The sequence below is a fragment of the Phacochoerus africanus genome, chromosome 7, assembly GCF_016906955.1.
Source record: "Phacochoerus africanus isolate WHEZ1 chromosome 7, ROS_Pafr_v1, whole genome shotgun sequence".
Taxonomy (NCBI): domain Eukaryota; kingdom Metazoa; phylum Chordata; class Mammalia; order Artiodactyla; family Suidae; genus Phacochoerus; species Phacochoerus africanus.
In genome coordinates, this window is record NC_062550.1 from 50,745,369 (window position 1) to 50,772,622 (window position 27,254).

General features: G+C 39.0%; 1 protein-coding gene across 1 annotated transcript in view; it reads left to right on the top strand.

The window, feature by feature from the left end:
* The window catches only part of ITPR2 (inositol 1,4,5-trisphosphate receptor type 2), a 520,896-nt gene that overhangs the window by 21,508 nt on the left and 472,134 nt on the right, over nt 1-27,254 (top strand). Inside the window, exon 2 of the mRNA XM_047787348.1 lies at nt 20,475-20,545. Coding sequence (XP_047643304.1) covers nt 20,475-20,545 — 71 coding nt within the window. The remainder of the gene's footprint in view (nt 1-20,474; nt 20,546-27,254) is intronic.

Consider the following 27,254-nt stretch of genomic DNA (forward strand, 5'->3'; position numbering starts at 1 on the left):
TTTTAGTAAAACATCAGATTCAAAACATCATTGCCAAAAGTGATTTCAAATATGAGCTTGCTGCTTATGCTTCCTTGTAGGAGTTTTATGATTTCAGGTTTCATATTCAAGGTTTTTTTTTTTTTTTTTGTCTTTTTAAGGCCGCACCTGGGGCACATGGAGGTTCTCAATACTATTTTTTTCCCAATATTACAGAATATCATTCCATTTATTTGTGTCTTCAGTTTCTTTCATTAATGTCTAGGGGTCCAATCAGAGCTACAGCTGCCAGCCTACACCACAGCCACAGCAGCGCAGGATCTGAGTTGCATCTGCAACCTACACTAAAGCTCACGGCAACAGGGGATCCTTAACACACTGAGTGAGGCCAGGGATCGAACTTGCAACCTCATGGTTTCTAGTCAGATTTGCTTTCTCTGTACCATGACAGGAACTCCCATTCAAGTTTTTGTCCATTTTGGCTTAATTTGTGTGTATGATGTAAGATATGGATCCAGTTTCATTCTTTTGCATGTGGCTGTCCAATTTTCCCAATACCATTAATTGCAGAGACTGTCCTTTTCCCATTGTGTGTTCATCACTCCTTTTTTGTAAGTTAATTTACCATGTATATGTGGATTTTTTCTAGGCTTTCTATGCTGTTCCATTGATCTATGTGTCTATGCCCCCCCCCCAATACCATACTGTTTTAATTACTGTGGCTGTGTAATAGAGTTTGAAATCAGGGAGTATGATGCCTTCAGCTTTGTTCTTTCTCAAGATTGCCTTGGCTAGTCAGAATTTTGGTGGTTCTATACAGATTTTAGGATTGTTTTGTTCTTACTTCTGTGAAAAATACTATTGGAATTTTGATAAGGATTGTATTGAAGCAGTATATTGCTTTGGGTAATATGAACAGCTTAACAATATTATTTTTTCCAGTATTACAGAATATCATTCCATTTATTTGTGTCTTCAGTTTCTTTCATTAATGTCTTACAGTTTTCAGTATTCAAGTTTTTTACCTCCTTGGTTAAATTTATTCCTAGGGTTTTAAAAAAAGTGTTCAAGTTATAAAGAGGCCCCCTAAACCTATTTATTAGCAATGGTTGAATCACTTTACACATTTTAATATCAATGGCTTACTTTTCCAGATTTGCTATAATTATAAAAGCAGGAAATTGTTTCCCCTGTGGCAGCAATGTAAATAAAAAGAAAATGTTGAGTTAGTTACATATCTCAGTATTTTCTTGACTGTATTTTGTGTTTATTGACAAACATATTTGGAAAAAAGAATTTATTTTAGTTGTATACATAATTAAGTATCTTGTTTTAGGCAGTGGTTTTAAAACTACACTCCAGATATCATGTGATAACAGTTCAACAAATCAACTGTGATATTTAGAATGCCATTAAGGTAGCCCAGCTGATTACTTTTTTTTAAAACTGTGAAACATGAGAGAGAAGATGAGACATAGATTTAAGATTTGTTGATTGTTAACAAAAAATCTGGACAAGAACTCCATTGTTCAGGTAAGTTTAAAGAGTAGAATACTAAAGCACAGTTATGTGTCTAAATCGAGATATTCATAAATTAAAGGAAATGTAACATTAAGTGAGGGAAAATAAAGCATTTCCTATCACATCCTTTCTTTTCCTGTTTTTAAATTCCAAGCTCTTTAAGGAAAACTTTAGCTACTTAACAATTCTTTAGGCCATGGATGGAATACTTATGAGTCTGGCTTAGTAACAACCCTTGTACTGCCAAGTTCTTGGAATTTAGATTTTGAACAGTCAGGGAAGGGGCTTTTGATGTGTGAAAGGGAGGGAGGGTTGGAAATCCCTGTGTGCTGAGAAGTGAGAATTAGCATGGGTACTGGGGATGTGACAAGTCTGTTGTGTGTGGCCTTTTTATATTCAGAGGGAATTCAGTGATTTGGAATATTGAATTCAGCACGTAACTGAAGAGAGGTCATTTCACTAATTTAACATTGAAACATAAGACTCATCTGGGCAAAGAAGCTATAAATATTTTGGGAAACCATTAACTGTAGTACTATCCACAGAATTACTTTGAGAGAGGAAACTAAAAAAGGAATGGGGTCTGTGTTCATCGCAACACTATTCACAGCAGCCAAGACATGGAAACAACCTAAATGTCCAATCGGCAACGAATGAATGAAGAAGATGTGGTCCATATAGACAATGGAATACCACACAGCCGTAAGAGAATGAAGTAATGGTATTTGCAGCAATTTGGATAGACCTAGAGATGTTCATACTAAGTGAAGTCAGAAAGACAAATACCATATGATATTACTTATATGCAGAATCTAAAATATGAAACAAGTGAACATATCTCTGAAAGAGAAATAGACTCATAGACAGAGAGAACAGACCTGTGGGTGCCAAGAGGGAGGGGTGAGGGAGTTTGGGATTAGCAGAGGCAAACTATTATACATAGGATGGATGAACAGCAAGGTCTTTCTATATGGCATAGGGAACTATATTCAATATCCTGTGATAAACCACAGTGGAAAAGAATATGAAAAAGAATGTATATATGTGTATAACTGAATCACTTTGCTGTACAGCAGAAATTAATATAACATTGTAAATCAACTATACTTCAATAAAATAAATTTTAAAAAGGGAATGAGGTGATTCTATTGGTAATACTAAATCTTGGTCCAGAGCCGATCATGTGCCTTTCTTCAGATAGGACAAAAGCAAGGACCAGGTGAGATGGTAAAGGTGTTATAGTCTTTATGATTTAGGATAATTCCTACTTCTCCTGGCAGCAGATGTCAGCATCTGCATGGAGGAGGCCTTCCAGTGACAAAGCCCTTCTTAGCCTACAATCCAGAACCAATGCACAGTTGCCGAATTGTCTGTCTCCTAATGGATGTATTTTTTTCCGTATAATTTGTTGTTATGAACAGTATTGTAACTTCATGTGCAAAGCTAAAAACTTAACAAAAATGCTGAAAGTTGTATTGGTTTTTGGGAGAGACTGAATATGTTACTACATCTACATTTGTTTCTTCAGGGATGTGTGATAAGATAGGGCAACCCTGGGGATTTGTCTTTTTCTTCTTGATTAGAAACTTGGTTTGAAATTATCAGTGTGGAGAGATGACTGGATCCTAAACACAGTTGCTCCAAAAGACAGTTAAAAATATTTTGAATAAATCTTACTTAAAATCTGTTTAAAGAAAAATATTTTGAATAAATCTTACTTAAAATCTGTTTAAAGTTTCTCTTCATAAAAGTAAAGAATGAAACAGATACAGATAGAGGGCTGAGGAAGGGCATGGTTGCCTAAAGACTACAGCTGGTTATATTCATGGGACAAAGTGGCTGCTGGTGACATTGTTTTTCTCTCATATCTCGGTGGGGCGGGGGGGGCATGAGAGTCATACCATTTTAGAGAAAACTTGGAAAGTCTTACCAAAATGTCAAATGCTGTGGATCCCTGGGGGGCATCTTTTAGAGAAGAGTGATGGTGAATGTGAATCAGTGAATTATTTGGGCAGGATTAAAAAAAAAACTCATTACTTGGTCTTCAGTTTCATTCCATAGGATGGTGGGAGGCTGAGATATGAGTCATTTTGCCTTGAGAAGGAATCTGCTTTTGGTAACTCAGAAATAGGAGCAGCCAAAATGAAAGTTACCAGATCCCATTCTTAGAGAAAGTTTTGGTGAGAAAATAATTATAATGAATCAGCTTCTGTTTAAACATCCCCAAAGACCTTTTGTTTTGTTTTGTTTTGTTTTTGTTTGTTTTTTTAAAGAATAGGGAAAGCAGTGACCCTGGTTCCTGCCGTTTTTCTTTTCTTCCTTTCCCTTTCTTTCTTTGTCTTTCTTTCTTTCTTTTCTTTCTTTCTTTCTGTCTGTCTGTCTGTCTGTCTGTCTGTCTGTCTCTCTCTCTCTTCCTTCTTTCTTTCTTTTTTCCAGACAGGAATCTGATCACTATCAGTTTAGAAGAAAACCATTTTGTAGATTAAAGGATATACCTTTCCTTTTGGGTCCAGGCAATGCAAGTGTAAAACATAGCCTGTGAATAAAAAGAATTAGAAAGTAGAGCAGAATATTCCCACCCATTCAAATGAAGAGCAGAATGCAGAAGAGGATACCTTTCTTGAGTTTGTCTTTGTAAAATTATTTTCCTCTCACTTAAAATTCTAAAGATGAAGCATATAACATCAAGAGAAGCTTCTGTACAGGTAATTTCCCCCATGACTTTTGCTTGTTGCAACTTGATTGCTCTTCAGTTGTATTAAGTTACAACATGGGAACTTCCAAATTCAAATTAAGTTGCTATGGGAAAAGAAAAAAAAATTGGGGAGTTCCTGTCGTGGCGCAGTGGTTGACGAATCCGACTAGGAGCCGTGGGCTTGCGGGTTTGGTCCCTGCCCTTGCTCAGTGGGTTAACGATCCGGCGTTGCCGTGAGCTGTGGTGTAGGTTGCAGACGCAGCTCGGATCCTGCGTTGCTGTGGCTCTGGCGTAGGCCGGTGGCTACAGCTCCGATTCAACCCCTAGCCTGGGAACCTCCATATGCCGCGGGAGTGGCCCAAGAAATAGCAACAACAACAACAAAGACAAAAGACAAAAAAAAAAAGAAAAAAAAGAAAAAAAATTGGCTATGAATGATAGCAATATATGTCAACTGGGCCCTTTAAAACTTAATGTGGGGGTGGTGGTGGTGGAAATCGTCCTTTTAAAAAGATATGTAGGAATTCCCATTGTGGTGCAGTGGAAATGAATCCAACCAGGAACCATGAGGTTGTGTGTTCGATCCCTGGCCTCGATCAGTGGGTTAAGAATCTGGTGTTGCTATGAGCTGTGGTCAAAGATGTGGTTCAGATCTGGTGGTTGCTGGCAGTTGTAGCTCCTGTTAGACCCCTAGCCTAGCCTGGGAACCTCCATATGCCGAGTGTGTGGCCCCAAAAAGCAAAAAAAAAAAAAAAAGTATAATTCCTTGGCTTCCCATCAATTTAAACAAACAGCTTTCTAGGAAGATGTGACTGTGATCTTTAGGAGAGAATCTATTTTACCCTCTGTTCCATATAGCCCTTAATTGAAACACTAATATTTGAGATGCTCTCTAGCTTACCTAGGAGTTGAGGCAACCAGTAATTAGCTGTTAGTTTAGTGTCCGTAGAAAAAGGAATTATGAAAGGAATTAGCCTCATAATGTATTTTATTTATTTATTTATTTTTTCTTTTTATGGCTGCGCCCATGGCATATGGAAGTTCCCCGGCTAGGGGTCGAATTGGAGCTGCAGCTGCTGGCCTACACCACAGCCACAGCAATGTGGACTCTGAGCCGCTTCCACAACCTATACCTCAGTTTGCAGCAACACCGGATCCTTAACCCACTGAGCAAGGCCAGGGATTGAACCCGTGTCCTCATGGACACTGTGCCGGTTTCTTAACCCACCAAGTTACGATGGGAACTCCCTTAATATATTTTAAAGGAGAACAATATTTCTGTAAAGTGCCTGTTGAGCTGTGTGTCTTCTTTGAGCTAAATTATGCTAAGATTAAGATATGAGCATTTCCATAAGGACTTTGAGACATCTCAGTCCTAAGGTATGCTTATGTTCTAATAGTTTTTTTAATCTTATGAGGGGTCATGTGCCCCTTTGAAATTAAGAATAAATTTTATTTTGCAACTTTCCATGAATATATACAAGCATAAGATTTTACACATATTTGAGGGTCTTCCAGACTCCCTAAAATCCATTCCTAAAGCTTGGAAGCACTTGTAGTAACATGTAATAATGGTCCATACGTTAAGGTGCTAGCTCTGGATTTGGTCTGTTTTCATATTCTGCTCTTTCTCCAGTGACTAGGACAGGGCCTGGCTCATAGTCAGTACTCAGTGAATCACTGTTGAATGAATGAATCAACCTTATTTTATCTTTTGCTATTTATTTTCTTCACCTTTGTGGCCCATTGAAGTGTAAGTTCATTCATTTAACAATTATTTTTATGTACTGACTACATGCCAGTCACTGTGCTGGGTATTGAAAATATGAAGATGTAAAAACATTCTGCTGCTAAATGGATGAACCTAGAGATTATCATACTAAGTGAAGTGAGACAGAAAGAGAAAGACAGATATCATATGATATCATTTGTATGCGGCATCTAAAATATAACACAAGTGAACTTATCTATGAAACAGAAACAGACTCACAGGCATAAAGAACAGCACTTGTGGTTGCCAAGGGGGAAGGAAGTGGGGGAGGGATGTATGGGGAGTTTGAGATTAGTAGATGCAAACTATTATATATAGAATGGATAAGCAACAAGGTCCTACTGCATACCCCAGGGAATTATATTCAGTATCCTATGGTAAGCCATCATGGAAAGGAATATGAAAATGAATATGTGTTTATGTATAACTGAATCACTTTGCTATACAGTAGAAATGTACACACCATTGTAAATCACGTATACTTCAATAAAATAAATTTTAAAAATTGCTGCCATCTCCAAGGAGCTTACTGTTTATTGAAGACATGGAACTGTATGTATAACACAATAAATAATAGCTTGAAAGGATGCATATCAAATATGATGGGATAATAGGAGAACCTAATTCTTTAGAGGTTGGATGAGTATGGAGTTTTAAGTTAAACAGAGGTGCATTATGAGCCAAGAGAATTTTTGAAAACCTTGTATATTTAGGCTATATTTTACAAATATAGTAGGGATATGAAAACTCTAGTCATCTGAAAAGAGTTGAGGGACCGGATATAAATGTTCTATATATGCCCAAAAGAAAAAATTTTCTCCAATTGTTGAGTTTTATATATTTCCACAAGAAGTTATAAGTTTTATATATGCCCATTAGATCAGGCTTTTAATTATGGGTTTCAAAGCATATATCCTTACAGCATTTTGTCTGTTTGCCTTATCAGTAATTGAGAAGTGTGTTGAAATCTCCCTATATGATAATATCTTTATTAATTTCTCCTTGTAGTTCTGTATATTTTATTTTACGTAATTTGAGGCTGTTACATTTAAATTTTATTTATTTATTTATTTTGTCATTTTTGCTATTTCTTGGGCCGCTCCCGCGGCATATGGAGGTTCCCAGGCTAGGGGTTGAATTGGAGCTGTAGCCACCGGCCTACGCCAGAGCCACAGAAACGCGGGATCCGAGCTGGGTCTGCAACCTACACCACAGCTCAGGGCAACGCCGGATCGTTAACCCACTGAGCAAGGGCAGGGACCGAACCTGCAACCTCATGGTTCCTAGTCGGATTCGTTAACCACTGCGCCACGACGGGAACTCCAACATTTAAATTTTAAATTGTTACATATTCTTAGAGGACTGAAGCACTTCTCTTTATATAATACCCTTATTTGTACAAAATAATGTTTTTTTTTTTGTCTCAAGTCTATTTTCTGATATTATCACCATTCCCATAGCTTTCTTTTGATTGGTATTTATTTGCTGTGTGTGCCTTCTTCTGTCTTTATGTCGTAGATATGACTCTTGTAAATAGCATATGGTTGGATTTTTTTTTTTAATTCAGCCTGGGCATCTGTTTTTTTTTTTTTTTTAATCTGTCTTTGAATTGATGTTAGAAATTAAATTTATTATGATCGTTATTGACTTATTTCTATCCTCTTATTTCGTGCCTTCTATTACTCCTGATTGCCCTGATTTTTTTCTCTCTTCTTTTTGGATTGATTGAATTTTTGCTCTTGTTCCATTCATCCTTTTCTGTTGGTTTTGTATTTCTATACTATTTCTGTTGTTTCAGTATCTTCTTTTAAAGTTATACTATGCACACTCAACAAAATATAAAGGTAAACAATATTTTAACTTATTCCTGTGCAATTCAGAACCATGAAGCCATTTAACTGTGATTACTCCCTTTCTTCTTATACGCAAAGATAAGGGACGGAGGGGAGAGAAGGGAGGGGGTGACGAAGGAAGGATGGAAGGAACGAGGTGAGGCGAGAGTAAGGAGGAGGGGCGGGAAGGAGGGGTGAGTTCGGGTTGCTGTGTTCTGTCTTGCTATTCTGTATTTATTTATTATTTCGGGGTTCTGTAGTCCGTGCTGTCCGTACGTGAACGGAATGAAGGAGGGAGTTATTGATTATGTCGTTAGGGATGTAGGGGGATTGATGGCGTTATTATTTCTTTCTTCTTCTTCGTCTCTGTTCCTTCCTTCCTTCCTTCCTTTCCTTACCTTCCATTCCATCCTTTTCCTCCTTCCTTCCTTTTTTAAAAAATTTTACTGAAGTATAGTTGATTTACAATGTTGTTAATTTCTTCTGTACAGCAAAGTGATTTGGCCATACCTCTGCACATATCCATTCCCATACAGGCTATCACAGGACATTGAGTAGATTTCCCAGGGCTATGCAGCAGCTCCCCATTGATCATCCATTCCAGATACAAAGTGTGCATTTGCCATTCCCAAACCCCCAATCCATCTCTTCCTACCACCTTCCCCTTTGGTAACCATACCTTTGTTTTTCAAAGTCTGTGAGTCTGTTTCTATTTTGTAAGTAAGTTTATTTGTATCATTTAAAAAAATCCTACATATAAGTGATATCATGTGGTATTGCCTTTCAGTCTTACTTCATAATATTCTCTAAGCCCATCCATGTTGCTGCAGATGGCATCATATCTACATTGTATATCTAGACCACATCTTCTTTATCCACTTCTCTTGTCGATGGACATTTGGTTTCTTCCTTGACTTGACTGTTGTGAACATTGTGGTGCATGTATCTTTTCAAATTTTAGTTTTCTCCAGATATATGCCCAGGAGCTGGATTGCTGGATCATATGGTAGTTCTATTTTTAGTTTTTTTGGGAACCTTCAGACTGTTTTCTATAGCAATTGTATGTAGTTTTATATTTTCAGAAAAACTCACATGTCATTATTATTCTTTTATACCAACAATGTTTAAGTTTATTCCCATATTTAACAGTTTTCCTTCCTATTTATTCTCATAACTAATATTTTTTTATTAAAATAATTTTTATTCTACCCGAAGTATATTCTATAAGGTTTTTTTTTTAGTGAAAATCTGTTAGTGATAAATTTTAGTTTTTATGTATCTAAAAGTACTTTGATATTACCCTGCTCTTAAAAGTTAATTTTGGTGGGCACACAATTTCAACTTTACAATTACATTTTCTCTCAGCATTCAAAGAAATGATTCCAATATCTTCTGGCTTGTATTTTAGACTCTGAGAAATTAGCAGCCCAATATGTTGTGTTTTATCTGTAGATTCATATTTTTCATTAATTTAGGCAATTCTCAACTGTCATCTCTTCAAATATTGCCTTCTTTATCTATTCCTCTCCAGGCTCAAGTTGTACTTACATGGTACCTTTCATTTTTTGATGTCTTAACCCTCTTTAAATTTTCGTCAATACCATGTTCATTTTCAGTCATTTCTTCTTTTCTCTCTTTCTTCTTCTTCTTTCTTTCATTTTTTTTTTCTTTATTCTTTTTCTCTTCCTTACGTCAGTGGCCTTCAGGAAGACTTCATTCCTTTCCTTCCTTTCTCCTTCTCCTTCCTTCCTTCTTTTTTCTTTTTTCTTTTAGGGCTACACCTGCAGCATATGAAAATTGCCAGGCTAGGGATCAAATTGGAGCTGTAGATGCTGGCCCGCATCACAGCCACAGCAACGTCAGATCTGAGCCATGCCTGCAACCTACACTGCAGCTCGTGGCAACATTAGATCCTTAACCCATTGAGCAAGGCCAGGGATCAATCCTGCATCCTCATGGATACTAGTTGGGTTTGTTACCACTGAGCCAGGACAGGAACTCCTTGAGCAATTTCTTAAGATCTGTTTTCTAGGTTATTAGTAGTTCTATCTACTGTCTTAAACCCAGCTAGTTCATTGAATAATTATTATTTTTAAAAAATTTATCCATTTATTTTTAAGATGAATAATTATTTTTCATCTATAGAAATTCTTTATAAAATCTGTCTGATTTTGATGGGTTCTTATTCTTTGCTCCTTTAAAGAAATTATATTTAATGTCCTTACACATGCATAATACTTATGTTTTTTAGTCAGTAACTAACATCCATTTGTTATTCTTTTTTGCTGATGCATGCATAAGCAGTTTGTTGCACTGTCTTAATAGTAATTTTAAGAATATTTGAGCTCATACTTCTTTTTTTTTTTAGGGCTGCACTTGCATATGGACGCTCCCATACTAGGGGTGGAATCAGAGCTGCAGCTGCTGGCCTATGCCACAGCAACATCAGATCTGAGCTGCGTCTGTGACCTACACTGCAGCTCATGGCAACGCCACATCCTTAACCCACTGAGTGAGGCCAGGGACTGAACCTGTGTCCTCATATTACTAATTGGGTTTGTTACCACTGAGCCACAACAGAAACTTGCATATTTCTTGAATTTAATCTTCAGTATAACTAGTATAAACTCTGGATGAAATGTAAGAAAGTGTGAGAGAGTGACCAAAAGCAGGTAGAAACCTGGGGTGGGAGAGGAGCAGCAATAAGAAAGTGTCACTAGGTAAGTTTCCCATTTTATAGCCTTTTTGCTGAGAACACTTTTAAGTTGGTGCCAACCAGGTGGCAAAATCTCAGATAAGAGTGACGGTATGGTAGTAGTAAACATCTGGCCTTGAACTTTGCCTAGTAAGTGCCTTGTACAGTGCCAGTGATTTTCTAGCTTTCTGCAGATGTTTGAGAAATATCACATACACTTATTTTTTTTTTTGAATAGGTAATCCATTCTCATAGTTTCAGCTTCAAAAAGTACAAGAGGATATTCCATGAAGTCCTCCCTCTCACTCCTCTATCCCAACCACCCAGTTCGCCTCTGCACAAGCCAATGATGATTCAGTCTTTTGTATTCTCCAGAGATGCATAAATAGTCATAGATTTTCTTTTCCCCTTCGCTGCATAAATGGTAGCTACTAAACTTACTTTTGTAACTTGCCGTTTTCACCCTGCAGTATATTCTGGGGATCTCTCCATATCAGTCATAGAGAGCCTGCTCATATTTTTTTTAAGTATCCATCCACTGTGTGGAAATACTGCAGGGCACTAACCAGTGCCGGTTGATGGACACAGGGGCTGTTCCTTATTGATGATTGAGAACTGATAGTAGTAAAGGTCACTTTGCCATCACAAATAATTGATCTCTACTGGTAGATGCCCATTCATATCCTGAGAAAGGCACTTGGCAAATGCTTTGGCTTTTGTGAGAACAGTAATGGACAAGCTGGAACAAAATGCTGCACATACTGACTTGCAATTGTATTGGATTCAGAGAGATTGTGCAGGCAGGTTATAGAGGATCAAGGAAAGGAAGTTATTAGATGGAGAAGGAAAATCTGAAAAGAAAAAGTCCGATTGCTTTCTTTGGCTGGATTAAGACTTTAAGTTTTCAAAACATACAGGAAAATTGTCTCTGAAGTCATGGTCAGATATACATGCTTCTCTTTGAAAGGCGATGTGTAACTCTTTTAGTTCCCCCTCTCCCGCCCCCTAGTTTCACTGGCATCCTTTTTCTGAATATATTTTCCACAAAATCATGGCTTCTTGCCCTGATTTCTAAAAAAGTTAGTATGTGATCAGAGTTCCCGTTGTGGCGCAGTGGTTAACGAATCCGACTAGGAACCATGAGGTTGCAGGTTCGATCCCTGCCCTTGCTCAGGGGGTTGAGGATCCGGCGTTGCTGTGAGCTGTGGCATAGGTTCCAGATGTGGCTTGGATCTTGCATTGCTGTGGCTCTGGCGTAGGCCGGTGGCTACAGCTCCAGTTGGACCCCTAGCCTGGGAACCTCCATGTACCGCGGGAGCAGCCCTAGAACAGGCAAAAAGATTAAAAAAAAAAAAAAAAGTTAGTATGTGAACAACATCATTCCCTTTGTGAGTCTCATGATACCTATTTTTTCAAAAGGTTTTTGAGTCCTTTGGTCTAGGCGATAGTACCGATCAAATAATTTAAGCATAAGGATTCATTTAGTGTTTGTAGGAGTTTCCAAGTAGTAGTACTTCAAAATTGAGTGTTTATGCTGTAATTTCTATGTGGTTTAGATTAATTTTATCTTTCATGGAAGAACAACTGGAAACATTTTAAATACCTAAGAGTAAGCACAATTTTAACTTTGGAAGGAAACGATTTTAGAAATATTATCAGCAACAAACTTGTGCATGATTGTAAAAGTTACACATGGAATTAAATGGGTTTTGTTTTGTTTTGTTTTGTTTTGTTTGGCAATGCCTGCAGCATGTGGAAGTTCCTGGGTCAGGGGTCGAACCTTGCCACAGAAGCAACTCAAGCCGCTGCAGTGACAAAGCTGGATCCTTAACCCTGTGCACCACAAAGGAACTCCTAAGTGTGCTTTTAGTAGTAAAGCTTAAAATATTTGTGTTGGTAAAAATGTTATTGAAATAAGAAATCTGAAAAGAGAAGATAAAGTTAAACATGATTGGTTTCACTTTTAAAAACCTCACATTTCAAATGGCAAAAGTGAATTTAACTTAACTTGTCATCACAGGCAAAATATGAGTACAGCTATGAGTGAATTTTCTATGTTGCATCTGTTTTGCATTTATAAGTCAGAACACTTTTTGGCAGAAAGTCTTGCATTGAAATTACTTCCCTCTTTGTGTGATTAGAATTGTTTAAGGCCCTGTGTAGGGGTGTATTCACAGGACGTATCAGATCTAAGGTACAGAACCAGACATTTCTAGAACCTAGTATTTCCTGTTAAGTTACTCCGAATTATGAGACAGATTAATTGGCTTTACCAACAAGAACCTGCAGGCCTTGAGGTTGGCATCCTACTTAGGCAACTTGAGTATTGGTAAGCAAAAAAAAAAAAAAGTTCATATTTCTGATGGATAAGACCTTAAGATGTTAAAATACTGTGTTCTAAGACAATGGTAAATGAATGGAACAAAAATCACAAACTAGTATTTTTTTGGGAATGATGAAATAACACATAAACTGAAAAGAACTGATTCTAAACAGTTAAACCTTCCAACTACAGTGTATAAAATACTATAAAGTCGGAGCTGGCTACTGAAAGCTAGCCCAAGCCAGCTTTAATTACAAAACAAAATCAGAGAAATGAGAAAACCACAGAAATAGAAGGAATTTGTGAGATCACAGCTGTCCCATTTAGAAAACGAGGCACAGAGAGGTTAAGTGGCTAGCGTAAACACAGCTGGTTATAGAGTGGCAGAACAAGGATTAGAGCTCAATTTTTAAGATTCTGTTCTAGTACTCCTTCCAAGTGAAGGTGAGGGAAAGGGTTGACTGATGTGGCAGGGCTGTGGGGGCTGTGGTGAAGGTGACTGGTGCATCGTGTGGGGTGGAGGGACCGTTTTGCTAAGAAGTCAGAAGATTGCAGCTCAGGGAGAAATACGGCCAGCGCAGTGAAAATCCCAGAGTTAGGGATAAAGTTATTTTTGACAGAGTTCTGAAAGTGCTTTAAAGGCAGTTCTGGAGTTCCTGTCATGGCGCAGTGGAAACGAATCCGACTAGGAACCATGAGGTTGCGGGTTCGATGCCTGGCCTCGCTCAGTGGGTTAAGGATCTGGCGTTGCCATGAGCTGTGGTGTAGGTCACAGACACGGCTCGGATCTGGCATTGCTGTGGCTGTAGTGTAGGCCTGCAGCTGGAGCTCCGTTTAGACCCCTAGCCTGGGACCCTCCATATGCCATGGTACAGCCCTAAAAAAAAAAAGAAAAAAGCCAAAAAATAAATAAATAAAATAAAGGCAGCTCTGCCATACTTATGAATCTAGCCACAATATCAGTCCCCTTTCTTACTAATAGTTTTTAATAGTGTCCATTGTGGACTCCCACCTTCTCTTTCCCCTCAAATTCATTTTGTTTAAATATGCTTTATAGTCATTGTTTTAGAAATGAACTATGCCACTTAATTGTACAAATATCACATATAGGTGGTAGGTGAATATCAGAAAATAACACATTTTCAAAAGTATTCAAGGTAGAAATACCATTTATGGCTTCATCAGGAAAAATATATGACTAACTTATTTTACTTTTTTTTTTTTTTGGTCTCTTTAGGGCCACACCTGTGGTATATGGAAGTTCCCAGACTAGGGGTCAAATCAGAGCTACAGCTGCCGGCCTACACTATAGCCACAGCAATGCAAGGTCTGAGCCACGTCTGTGACCTACACCATGGCTCATGGCAATGCCGGATCCTTAACCCACTGAGCGAGGCCAGGCATCAAACCTGCATCCTCACCGGTCCTAGTTGGGTTCATTACTGCTGAGCCATGACGTAATTCCCTATTTTACCTATTTTTGTGGCATTTTCTTTGCGGTTGGTAGCCTAATAAGGGATGAGAGACCAAAGGGTAATTTGCTTTCTTTTGGAAAGCTATTTAAAAACCTGATAGCCATGTATTTTTATATAATAATTTATTTGCCCTCCATGCGTATTCTTACAATATGTGGTATTTAGTTTTGCCTAGTCATGCCTTCAGTATAAATGGAATTATCTAACACTTGGGACTTGCTTGTTTTTAGCTCAACTTTAGGTCTTTGAGATTTTCAATGTTGTTGCAATTTATTCACTTTTAAAAAGTTGTGTTTTGTATGAAATTATTCATTTGTCATAATTTATTTGTCCATGCTACTCTTACTGATGGACTTTTGGGTTTTTCTGGAGCTTGCTATCATGAACAATGCTGCCTCAAACACTGTGGTATGTATCTCCAGATGCACAGTTAAAATTTGATTCACATATATTTTTGATTCATATTTTTGATTCATATTTATCTATAAAATCATTCAAAGTAGCTAATGAAGTCTCTTTATAGATACTTTGAAAGGTCTAATTGTTTATTTGTTTGTTTTGGCTGCATCAGTGGCCTATGTTAGTTCCTGGGCCAAGGATTGAATCTGAGCTGCAGCTGTGACCTATGCCCCAGCTGCAGCCACATGGAATCCTTAACCTGCTATGCCACAGTGGGAACTCTGGGAGGTCTAATGGTTGAATGATTTTTTTTATTAATTACAATGAACAAATAACCTATAGTTATGACCTTATGAAGAGAAGATAGGTATGAAGGATAACAGATTCTATGTTCATTGAGATTAAGTGGCGGATTGCAAAATTTATTTAGGTTGTTGCTATAAATTGCTTGTTTGGCATACTTGTTGATTCAGACAGGAGAAAATAAATGTAGCCCATTAAAAAGTGCTCTGATATATTGGGTTGAAAGATGCTATATAAGATAGTATTTAGAGTAGGCTGTCTTGGCCTTAAAAAGGTTTTGACATTTTTGATAATTTTCTGAGACACACCCTATCCTTTCTTCCATCTGCTTTTAGGTAACCATTTGTTAGTTTCAGCAATTTTTTTTATGGTTTATGTGACCTATCAACATATTACTATTGCTTTACTGTTATCCCAAAAGTGACTCAGTCATTCACTCAATTAATAATCATTCAGCATCTTCCTATTTGAGGACTAACACTTAGATTTGGACTACTGAGCAGAACAGAAATGGGCTGACTCTCTCGGGATATATATTTTATAGTGCTAGTGAAATATGCATAAATAAGAAATCTTGATGGAGTGTGAGAAATTCTCTTGAGAGTGGATAGCCTCATGTACTGTGGGAGTGTGGGTACTCCTAATCCATTCAAGAAATGTTAGAGAGCCTGAGGGGGAGGGGAAGGGAGTGGGAGTGGGATGGACTGGAAATCTGGGCTTAACAGATGAAAGCTATTCCTTTGGAATGGTTAAGCAATGAGATCCTACTGTATAGCACTGGGAACTATATCTAGTCACTTGTGATGGAGCATGATGGAGGATAATGTGAGAAAAAGAATGTGTGTGTGTGTGTGTGTGTGTGGTGTGGTTGGATCACTTTGCTATACAGTAGAAACTGACAGAACACTGTAAACCAACTATAATGGAAAAAACAAAAATCATTGAAGAAAAAAACATTTTTAATAGAGGGCTATTTGAATAAGATTGCTAACTTAGATGCAAAACTGGACAATATCATAAAAGGCAATAAAATACAACTTTTAAAATAAAAAAAAAAATACAAATTCTTAGATCTCATCCCTAGAAATTTTGGTTTGTTAGCTCTGGACCAAAGAAACATTGTTGTTGTTGTTTTTGTTATTTTTACCTCATGTATATTGTTCAGTCAATGAGCCAAATTTGGGAAACACTGTCTATGAGTGAGAAAAATGGGCAGTAATTATGAGAGAATCTTCAAATGACTTAGGGACAGAATAGATGGTTTTCAGATGATTTCTGCTCATAGGCCAAAGGGTGATCTTTTTATTTATCCCTATTCAATTATAAATTCTTGTTCTTAGGTTGTAAAATTAACTGCCCCCATGTTGAATGGGAAAGCCTGACTTATCTGTAGGACACTTGAAAAGGACCTAGAATTGTTTAGCTGTAAAAGCCCAATGAAAGTCAGAGGTAGGCTTGACTGCCTTGGAAGCTGCTATAATCTTAGGATGCGTTAAGTGTAAGCTTAGTATCAGAAAGAAGGAGGTAAGAGTCCCCTGTCTCTGGTACTTATTGGTGGCACATCTGACCTCATGTGGATGGTCCCTAGGGTCACATTGGAGGGGGATGTTGACACTTGGGTGTATGAAAGGACCTTAGTAAATATCCATATGAGGAAGAACTGGAGAGAAATAGTTTTGTTCATCAAAGAAAAAGAAAACTTAGTCCATGTAGTTCCAGAGGAAAGAACTGGGACCAAAAAGGGAAAATTATTTGGGAAGCAAGTCTCATTTATTCATTGACTCATTTACTTATTTAACAAATATTTATTTAGTGTCTACTATCAGATTCATTCCAGCAGATGCCAAAGATATAATAGTAAACAAGATGGGTTCAGGTCTTGACTTCATGGAGTTAAGGCTTATTGGAACATTAGACAATTAACCAAGCAGTTATAAGAAAATGTGATAAGTACTATGACGGGAAAACCACACACAAAACACATTTCTAACATTTTACTGTCAGAAAGATGGTAAGGGGTGAATACTCTGGCCCTAGAGGTATTCAAAAATAGGCTTTGCAGAGACTGTAAAAGTTGTGCTCACAATTACCATTAAAATCCTATTTAGCTTTTAACATCAAGAGTTCCCATCATGGCTCAGTGGTTAATGAACCCAGCTATTACCTGTGAGGACATGGGTTTGATCCCTGGCCTTGCTCAGTGGGTTAAGGATCTGGAGTTGCCATGAGCTGTGGTGTAGGTCGCAGACATGGCTTGGATCGCATGTTGCTGTGGCTGTGATGTAGGTTGATTTGACCCCTAGCCTAGGAACCTCCATCTGCTGTGGATGCAGCCCTAAAAAGACAAAAACCAAAACAAAACTTATTTATTTATTATTTTTTTAATTGTTATTTCCCCAATACAATTTTTTCTTTCTACTGTACATCATGGTGACCCAGTTGATGGAGCATGATAATGTGAGAAAATAGAATGTGTACCAAAAAAAAAACCCTTTTAATATCAATGATCGTATATGTCTTTCTAACAGGTTCACACTCCTTGTTTCTTTGGCCACCCTTTCTATCCCAACCTTCTCTTTCTTCCATTCTTGACAAACTCAGTTCCAGTTCTTTAAGTCTGCACGATGAGATGACTTTCTGTGTAATTTTCACAGACCTTTGTTTATAAGGGATAAGACAAATTCTTAGACCTGAAGTCACGCTTAATTATTATGTTTTTATCTGGGCTATCAGCTAACTGAGGATAGGCATAAGTGTTTACATAAATGCACATGGCTTTAGTTTTTCCCATTCCTCTTGGTGGCTAGCTTGTGCAGGTGAGGACTCTTAGGGGCCTTCTAGGGGTGCCTGTATTTCTGTGGGAATGGACAGGCACAAAGAATAAATAAAATGTCAATGCCATCTTGTATATAATTTTATGTGCTCTAAATGAGACTATATTTTTTGATCATCATATTTTGAATTCTTAACATGTCCTAACTAATTGGAAAAGCTGACCTTTCCCTCACAGCATTTAAAAATTTTAAAAAATATTATGTTGGGACATTCTCTGGACTCTGAGCCTTTCACGTTCAATGTTACAGCCTAAGGTTGGATATTGTGGAGGTTTGGGTTTGCTTTCTCTTGACCCAATGTGACTTCCTGTTTCTAAGAAAACAATTTTGAAGACTCTTAAAAGGAATTTTTTGCATGCTTGGCAGCTCTTAGAAAACCACATTTTAGTAACCAGTATGAATGAAGTATATTAAATAAATCAAATAAAGAACCATATTGCTTGACCAGGTTAGCATTTTGCTTTGTGGAAATTAGATCTTGTGGAAAAATCCAGTGATTTAGGAAGTGTCTGCTTTTGTAACCAGATAAACCAAGAACCAAAATTTCATTTTGACTTGGTTAATCATCCTAGTTCAAGGAAACAGTTGATCACAAATTGGGGTTTACTGGGTGTTGATGTGTACTAGTGAATCTGGTTACTATTTTTTTCCCCCCAAAAAAACAAAGTTGCACCTTGGACATCACTCTTCAGATCAATTAACGAATTTGGAGCCAATTCATATGCATTCTTTAAATTTTTTTTTTAAATCTTTTTGCCTTTTCTAGGGCCGCTCTCGCGGCATATGGAGATTCCCAGGCTAGGGGTCTAATTGGAGCTGTAGCCGCCCAGCCTATGCCAGAGCCACAGCAACGCAGGATCCAAGCCGCATCTGTGACCTACACCATGGCTCACGGTAACGCTGGATCGTCGACCCACTGAGCAAGGCCAGGGATCGAACCTGCAACCTCATGGTTCCTAGTCAGATTCGTTAACCACTGCGCCACGACGGGAACTCCTAAAAATTTTTTTAAATTAAAGTATAGTTGATTTACAATGTTGTACTGTTTTTTGCTGTATAGCAAATTGACCCAGTCATACATATATGTATATACATTCTTTTTCTTATATTACCTTCAATCATGTTCTATCACAAGTGATTGGATATAGTTCCCTGTGCTATACAGCAGGACCGCATTGCTTATCCATTGTAAATGTAATAGTTTGCATCTACCACCCACAAACTCCCATTCCATCCCACCCCTCTCCCTCCCACTTGGCAGCCGCAAGTCTGTTGTCCATCATGTGTATTCTTACAATATTCTGGAGAAAATCCCAGTTAACTCCCATCACTTAGTCAGTGGAGAAAATGAACATTAGTGAGTCTTTGGAGGTTAGATATTCCTCTTTGAGCAGGAGATTCATGTCTCCTGGCTCCAAGGTCAGAGATTCAGCTTCTCTCAGAGTTGTCCTAGAAGTTGTGGCTTCTTGTAAATATTTCAGTAGGGGTTAAACATGTTTTTGTAACTACACAGGCACTTTATTCATTGGGTAAATGTTTGTTGAGTACCCTCCATGTATCAGAATCCCTTCTAGAGGCAGCCAGGATGGTGAGGAATAAGGCAGGCAAAGTCCCTGATTTTATTTATGTATTAAACACTTCTTGAAAGGCTTGCTCTCCACCAGAAACTGTACTAGTTACTTTACAGATATTAAGTCATCTAATCCTTATAGCAATGCTGTGAGGTAGACACCCTCATCCTTGTTCTGTAGGTGTGAAGAAGGAGGCTCAGGAGTTCCTCCTGTGGTACAGTGGGTTAAGAATCTGACTGTGGTGGCTCAGGCTGCTGCAGAGGTATGGTTTCCATCCCCTGCCTGGCACAGTGGGTTAAAGGATCCAGTGTTGCTGCAGGTGCAGCATAGGTCATGGCAGTGGCTGGGATTCAGTCCCTGGCCTGGGAACTTCTGTATGCCTCGGGTGCAGCTATAAAAAAAATGAAGGAGGCTCAAAGTCATCCGGCTGGGAAGTGGCCAAGCCAGGATTGAACACAGGATGAGTCTTCACCCCCACTGTGTGGTGACTGTGATCTCATAAGCTTACACATTCCTTATAAAAACAAAACAAAATGAAACATAGATGCACACACACAAGAACATAAAACTGTGGGCAGTCTGACCACTGTCAATGTTTTGGTGTCTGTGGCATTTAAAAAGCAGAACTTAAAATAGCTCTGTGGTGTTCTACGGTTTGTCTATATAATGATTTCTCTAACCAGTTTCCTACCAATTAACAGTGTTTCTTATGATGGGAGATAGTGTGAGAAAAATAATGTGTATATATATGTATATATGTAAGTTTGTATATGTGTGTGTGTGTATGTATGACGGGGTCATTATATTGTGCGGCAGAAAGTGACACAACAATGTAAATCAACTGCAATAAAAAAGTAAAAGTAATAAAATGTGTGGCATAGATCATTTCTTAATTTTGAATTTTGTACACCCTGCTTTAATTAATGCCTCTATGACCAAAATTTTTTTTTGTAGATCCATGACTGTTAAAACATTTCTGAGTGAAGGATGCTATTAAAACTTTTTGTAAATATTTGTGCAGTCTGTGCTCTGTGAATGTGATGATGTCATTAACGTGGACGTGCTTTTCCTTCCAGGCTAGTGGATGACAGATGTGTGGTGCACCCGGAGGCGGGGGACCTCGCCAACCCTCCCAAGAAGTTCCGAGGTAAGACATCGATATGTATTTCATATTATGTGACTTAAGTGGGGGGTTATTTTGGGGTCTTAATATCAGTAATGTCAGAACTTTACTCAGTGTAAAGCTTTCAAATAGAAATATATCCACTGAAAATTCTTTCAAAAATTTTCCCATCATTTTTCTTCTTTTGTACTTTGAAGGATTGATAGTAAAAGGATAGTTTCACATTTTGTTTTGCGGGACGATAGCCTGTGTGTTGAAGGAAATCTTGGTAGTTAACTCTGAGAGACCACTTTCAAACCCATAAATACAGCAGAATGACATGTATTTATATTTTACAGTGACAGCTATACTGTAAATGTTAGTGTTTCATTATCAGCTCTTTAATTTATCTTTGTAAAATCTCCAGGATGGTGACAGGGATGTGTTTGCTTAGCTTTTAAAATATCATTTTGGCTGGTGTATGGTAACTAACAATTGTCTAAGAACTCCTTTCTAGATATAATTTTAGAGATGGCTTCATAATGTCAACTGAGCAATTGTTCGTAGTAGGAGACTGATTATAACCTGACTGATATGAGAGAAGGATAAAGAGAATTTGCAGAGAATCATAGACAATTAAAACCAGTAATTAAGAGAAGTTCCCACTGTGGAACAATGGGTTAAGAATCTCACTGATGGCTTCAGAGGCTCGGGTCCAATCTCCACTTGGGCGTAATGGGTTAAAAGATCCGTCATTGCCTGTGTAGGTTGCCCTGGCTCAGGAACTTCCATATGCCATGGGGGTGGCCATAAAAACAAACAAACAAACAAACAAAAAGCTCCCAGCAATTAAGAGCTTGTGCAAATCAGTTTCATAGTTTGTGTGTTTTGTAATAATAACAATTTGAAAACATCATTCATTTTGACCACACCATGTAAGCATTTCTCAGCACAATGGTGAAAAGCAGCTAGGATGAGGGATACAGATCTGGAGAGCTGAAGGGATTCCCTCGATCCCCAGACCCACGTCAGTATGTGCTTTCCCTACCCCGGGGGAGGGAGATGCTTAATGTTTGGTACAGGTTTCCCTTTCGGTGATAGGCCCTTTCTCCATAATTCTTATTATAAGAATATCCTATACATTGCATTTTTACTACACTTATACAATCTGGCAGAGAGAGGGACAATCACGGTCAGTGTGCTTTGAGTGAAACTGGTCACTTGGAATGTGATCCAGATGTGCCCCCAGCTGGAGAAGTTAGCACAGAGCAGGCTGTGGAGACACACTCCCCATTCACCCATAGTAGTGGGGACATTCCCTGGGCACCTGACGTCTCCTCACCATATGCTGTCTCCATGGAGGATGGACTCATAATAAAATGACATGAAGGAGGGTCAGCATTGGTGACAGACAGGTAGTGCTCCACACAACCTGCCAGGTACTGTACAGTAAGTGTGTGGAAATGATTTCAGAGACAGAAGAAGCTAGAGAAGCCCTGGTGGAAGAATGGACAATGGGAAAAGGAACACATAGGTTCTAAAACGCATGAACTAGCAGGTTGTATAAAGATGAGGAGACAGTTCCTTAGCTTTGGAAAAGAGAGCTGAGAAAACCAGCCAGAATGCAGTGCACAGGAAAGTCTGAACGAGTCCTGCAAAGCCTGGAGGATGCAAGATCCAACAGCATCTAGTCATGTTCCAGAAGGAGAGGCTGGGGCTATGTGAGAATGTTCCTAAGTTGGAGAAACCCACTATTTCTCAGGTGGAAGAGGCACGCTGATTTCAGGGTGATGAGGATAAACCAAATCAGATCTGTAGGTGCTCACTCTTTGGTGAACTGTTTAGGAAAAGAGAAAAGATCTAAAAGCAAACTGGAACAACCAATCTGTATTTGTCACAAAAAAAAAAAAAAAAAGCTGGGGGTGCGAGTTCTGACTGCACCACTCGCTGGCTGTGTCATCTTAAGTAGGTCACCCAGCCGCCTAGCGCCTCCAAGGACATCTGTCTTTGGCTGGTGGGAGCAGGGCTGGATGAAAACAAGAACCATCCTACCACACAAGGCTTTGTGAGACTTGATATCTTTCCAGAGAATAAATGTAAAAGTGTTTTAAGTCATTATACAAATGGTAGCTAGCTTATAATAGAAAGGCATAATGCATTTCCTTTAAACATGTTTGGCTTTGCTCTTACATGATAACTTCTTCCAGGGTAGGATTTTATTTTTTTTTTCTTTGTGTGTTTCCCAGGTATAGATTTTGCCCATAATTGACACTCCCCCCTCCATCAATAGCCGTTAGATATTTGTGGGTAAGAGACCCAAACTTTCCCTGGATCATGTGACACAACTTGGTTCCCAGGGATGTTTCACACTTCACTGCCGTGAGCTTTGGTAGCCTGATTCCTCTGTCAGTCAGGGGAGGTTAATCTGTCAAAGATAAACCTTCAGGGTTTGTGGCTGGCTTTTTTTTTTCCTCTTTCCCCGTGAAGTGAATTGTTTTAAGTGCAGAGACTGTTATAGCGTATCTGAGAAAACCCTGGGATAGGTGCTCCATACCCAGTAGTAGTTATACACAGATAGTTGGTGTCCTGTGATTCGGCAGGCACTGGTTCAAAGTGTGAATCACCCAGGTGCTCCGTCTGCCCCTGGAAGGCTGGCTTTTCCTATAATCTAATACTTTAGGTCATTGTCCTTGCTGGTTTGCTCTCATTTTCTGCCTCTAGTTTAAGACTAAACCATTTATCTCATTCCAGCCATCACTGGAGAAGGAGGGTATTTTTCTGTTGGAGAGTCAAGGGTCCCTGATGTCTTTTATTTATTTATTTATTTATTTATTTTTTAGGGCCACACTTGCAGCAATACATGGAGGTTCCCAGACTAGGGGTCAAATTGGTGCTGTAGCTGCTGCCACAGCTGTAACCACAGCAATGCCAGATCCGAGCCACATCTGTGACTTACACCATAGCTCACGACCATGCCGGATCCTCAACCCACCGAGCGAGGCCACAGATCCAACCTATGTCCTCATGGATACTAGTCAGATTCGTTTCCACTGTGCCACGGTGGGAACTCTGGGTCCCTAATATCTTAAAGTTCTGACTCTTCTCTTCTGACTCTTGGAAGCCCATCCTGAGCCCCAGAGGAGAACTCCTGGAGATGGTCTTGTCTCTTCCCTGGTCTACACACTGCTCTGTCGCCATCAATCAGCAGACCATGTGGTCCAAGGCCGCATCTTTTCACGTTACCTTGCCTTTTACAGCTCCCGTATTTCACCCTTCTCTGCGTGAATGTGTTTCCCTTCTTCCCTTTGGCTGTAAATGGCATTACTTTGTCATCGATTTACCTCCCAGAATCACCACGCCTGCCTTTCCAGACTCCTCTGCCAAGTTTCCAGCATACCCTCCCTTATTGTTACTTTTTAGACAACATGACGAAACAATAGTGTAATCAGCAGTTCTTGCCTCAGCGGGACAAAAGATGATCTCGAATTTGAAAAGATTTTTTTTTTTTCATCCTCACTCTATGATTTGGTCCAATGTATCATAAAATGTTAGGGTTTCGGGGAGTTCCCGTCGTGGCGCAGTGGTTAACGAATCTGACTAGGAACCATGAGGTTAGGAACCATGAGGTTGCGGGTTCGGTCCCTGCCCTTGCTCAGTGGGTTAATGATCCGGCGTTGCCGTGAGCTGTGGTGTAGGTTGCAGACGCGGCTCGGATCCCGCGTTGCTGTGGCTGTGGCGTAGGCCGGTGGCTACAGCTGCAATTCGACTCCTAGCCTGGGAACCAACATATGCCGAGGGAGCGGCCCAAGAAATAGCAAAAAGACCAAAAAAAAAAAAAAAAGTTAGGGTTTCTAGGCAATTAAAAGTCAATCTAGTACAATTCCCCTAATTTTTAAAATGAGAAGCGAAATTCTAAAGAGGTTAATGTGAGTCTCTCCAATGTACATAATTGTACAAGAAATATTCCTTTGACTGTGTCATACGGCCTCTTATATGAACAGAGGACAGAGGAAATGAAGTTTTTTTTTTTTTAATTTTTTATTTGTTTACTTTTTTCCTGCTGTATAGCATGGGGATCAAGTTATTCTTACATGTATACATTTTTTTTCCCCACCCTTTGTTCTGTTGCAATGTGAGTATCTAGACATAGTTCTCAATGCTACTCAGCAGGATCTCCTTGTAAGTCTATTCTAAGTTGTGTCTGATAAGCCCAAGCTCCCGATCCCTCCCACTCCCTCCCTCTCCCATCGGGCAGCCACAAGTCTATTCTCCAAGTCCATGATTTTCTTTTCTATGGAGATGTTCATTTGTGCTGTATATTAGATTCCAGTTATAAGTGATATCATATGGTATTTGTCTTTGTCTTTCTGACTCAGGAAATGAAGTTTTAACAAATAAACTACTTCCCAAGGATGGTGGATGGACAGCTATTTTCAGTAGAAATCACACAGTCAGAATAGTATTCACTGAAGCACAGTGGCTTTCTCTTAAATGAGTGTAAAAAGTCTTTTCATGTTCAAACATTCCATAATTCTTACAGATAAACTTTAGAGAGTTCCCTCTGTGGCTCAGTGGGGTAAGAATCTGACTAGTATACATGAGGATGCGGTTTGATCCCTGGCCTCACTCACTGGGTTAAGGATCCTGCATTGCCATGAACTATGGTGTAGGTTGCAGATGAGGATCTGATCTCTTGTTGCTGTGGCTGTGGTGTAGGCTGGCAGCTGCAGCTCCGAATACATTCAGATGTAAGAGGAGTCATAAAGGCAGTATAGAGCATTCCCTTCCACCCAGTTGCCCATGTCAGCATCTTATGTAACCTTGGTACATTTGTCCACATTAAGGAATTACCGCTTGTACATTAGTGTTGACTGAATTCTAGGCTTCCTTCAGGTGTCACCAGTTTCCCATTAATGTCCTTTGCCCAATTCTGATCCCAACCAGAATAGCTCTGAGGTTAACTGCCCTTCTCCTTGCATTGTATTAGGGGCACAATTGTATCAGCATGATTTCTCACTGGTCCTGTTTTTGATATTTTTTTAAAATTTGTTTTTTATTTATTTATTTTTATTACTATATTATTATTATTAATTAATTTATTTTTTATTTATTTATGTCTTTTTAGGGCTGCACCCACTGCATATGGAAGTTCCCAGGCTGGGGGTCCAATCAGAGCTGTAGTTGCTGGCCTACGCCACAGCCATCACAATATCAGATCTGAGCCAAGTCTGTAACCTACACTGCAGCTCATGGCAACGCCCGATCCTTAACCCACTAAGCAGGGCCAGGGATCAAACCTGCAACCTCATGGTTCCTAGTCAGATTTGTTAATAAGCTGGAAGGCTTGGGGAACTAAAACAGAGACTTTCTCTGCTTTTCACTACATGAAAGCAGGTAGTGAGTTTCAGAGGCTTGGCAGAAGGCTGACAAGACCACTTCTTTAACTCAGGTCCTTCTCTTCGTATAATTCAGGGAAGTCATTTGGAAGGCTGGCACTCTCACCTTTTGGTTCTCCTGATATAGGTTATACACTTTAGAGCATAGGCAAAAAAGCCATCTAGCGGTAGTAGCTTTGCCTTTTTATATGGTTGAACATGTTAATCTTGTCTAACCTTGTCATTCTCCAGTATGAGCTGATTATAGATACTTCCTCTACCACCTTAACAATTGCTTTAGTGAATGTCTTCAGATTTGGTGTTAGTATAATTTTTTTCTGGATGAAGACTGAATTTCAGATATGAAATCACTAACATTTATCGAGCCTTTAATTCATGCTGGACTGGGCTTGGGGCTTCCTCGGCATTCATGGTTAGTTGTCACGATAGCCTTATAAAGTGGAAATGATTGCAATTACAGGTTTGCACTGGAGAGAGTTAAGTATAAAGAAGTTATATGACCATTTTAAGGTCACCAAGCTCATTAGTGCTAGAGTTGGGCCTCAAAACAAGTCTGACTCCAGAGCTGTGTTTAGCCACTGTATTAGACTGTCTATTGAATAATACCTTCTCTTAAATTCTATCTGATAGTCCTGTACAGCCACATAAATTATATCTAGTCTCCTTCCACACAGTAGAGCTTTAAGTATTTGTTTAGAATGATTAGATTCCTGCAGACCTTTTCTGCTATGGCCTTCATTGAAAAAAATTCTTTCACGTGTTGCTAGCTACATATTCTGCAGTGATTTCTCTAGTCTTCATCCTATTGCCATGTTTGGTTTCTGGTTAGGCTTCTGTTTGTCAATTAGTGCTTAGTGGTGTAGAAAGAACCAAAATTGTACTTTTGGGTGTGGTCAGATGAGAATCTCTCTCTTTTTTGGATGCCACACTTGTAGCCCAAGAGCCCTGAGTAGGACTCCCTATCTCACCTACCAAACTCCTGATGCTTTTTCATTGGCATCTCTGGACCCTTGTTTCCCTCCTCCTGTGGTACCTACTTGTTATTTTGGAACCAAATGAAGAATCTGTTACATGTCATCTTTTTCACTTTGGTCATCGTTCTATCCTGCTGAACGTCCCTCTCACTCACGCTCTCCCTTTTTTTCCTCTTTTTTAAAACTGTAGTTCACTTGCAATGTTGTGTTAATTTCTGCTATATAGCAAAGTGACTCAGTCATGCATATATGTATACATTCCTTTTCTTAAATTATCTTCCATCATGGTCTACCCTAAGACACTGGATATAGTTTCCTGTGCTAACAGTAGGACTTCACTGCTTATCCACTTTAAATGTAATAGTTTCCATCTACTAACCCCAA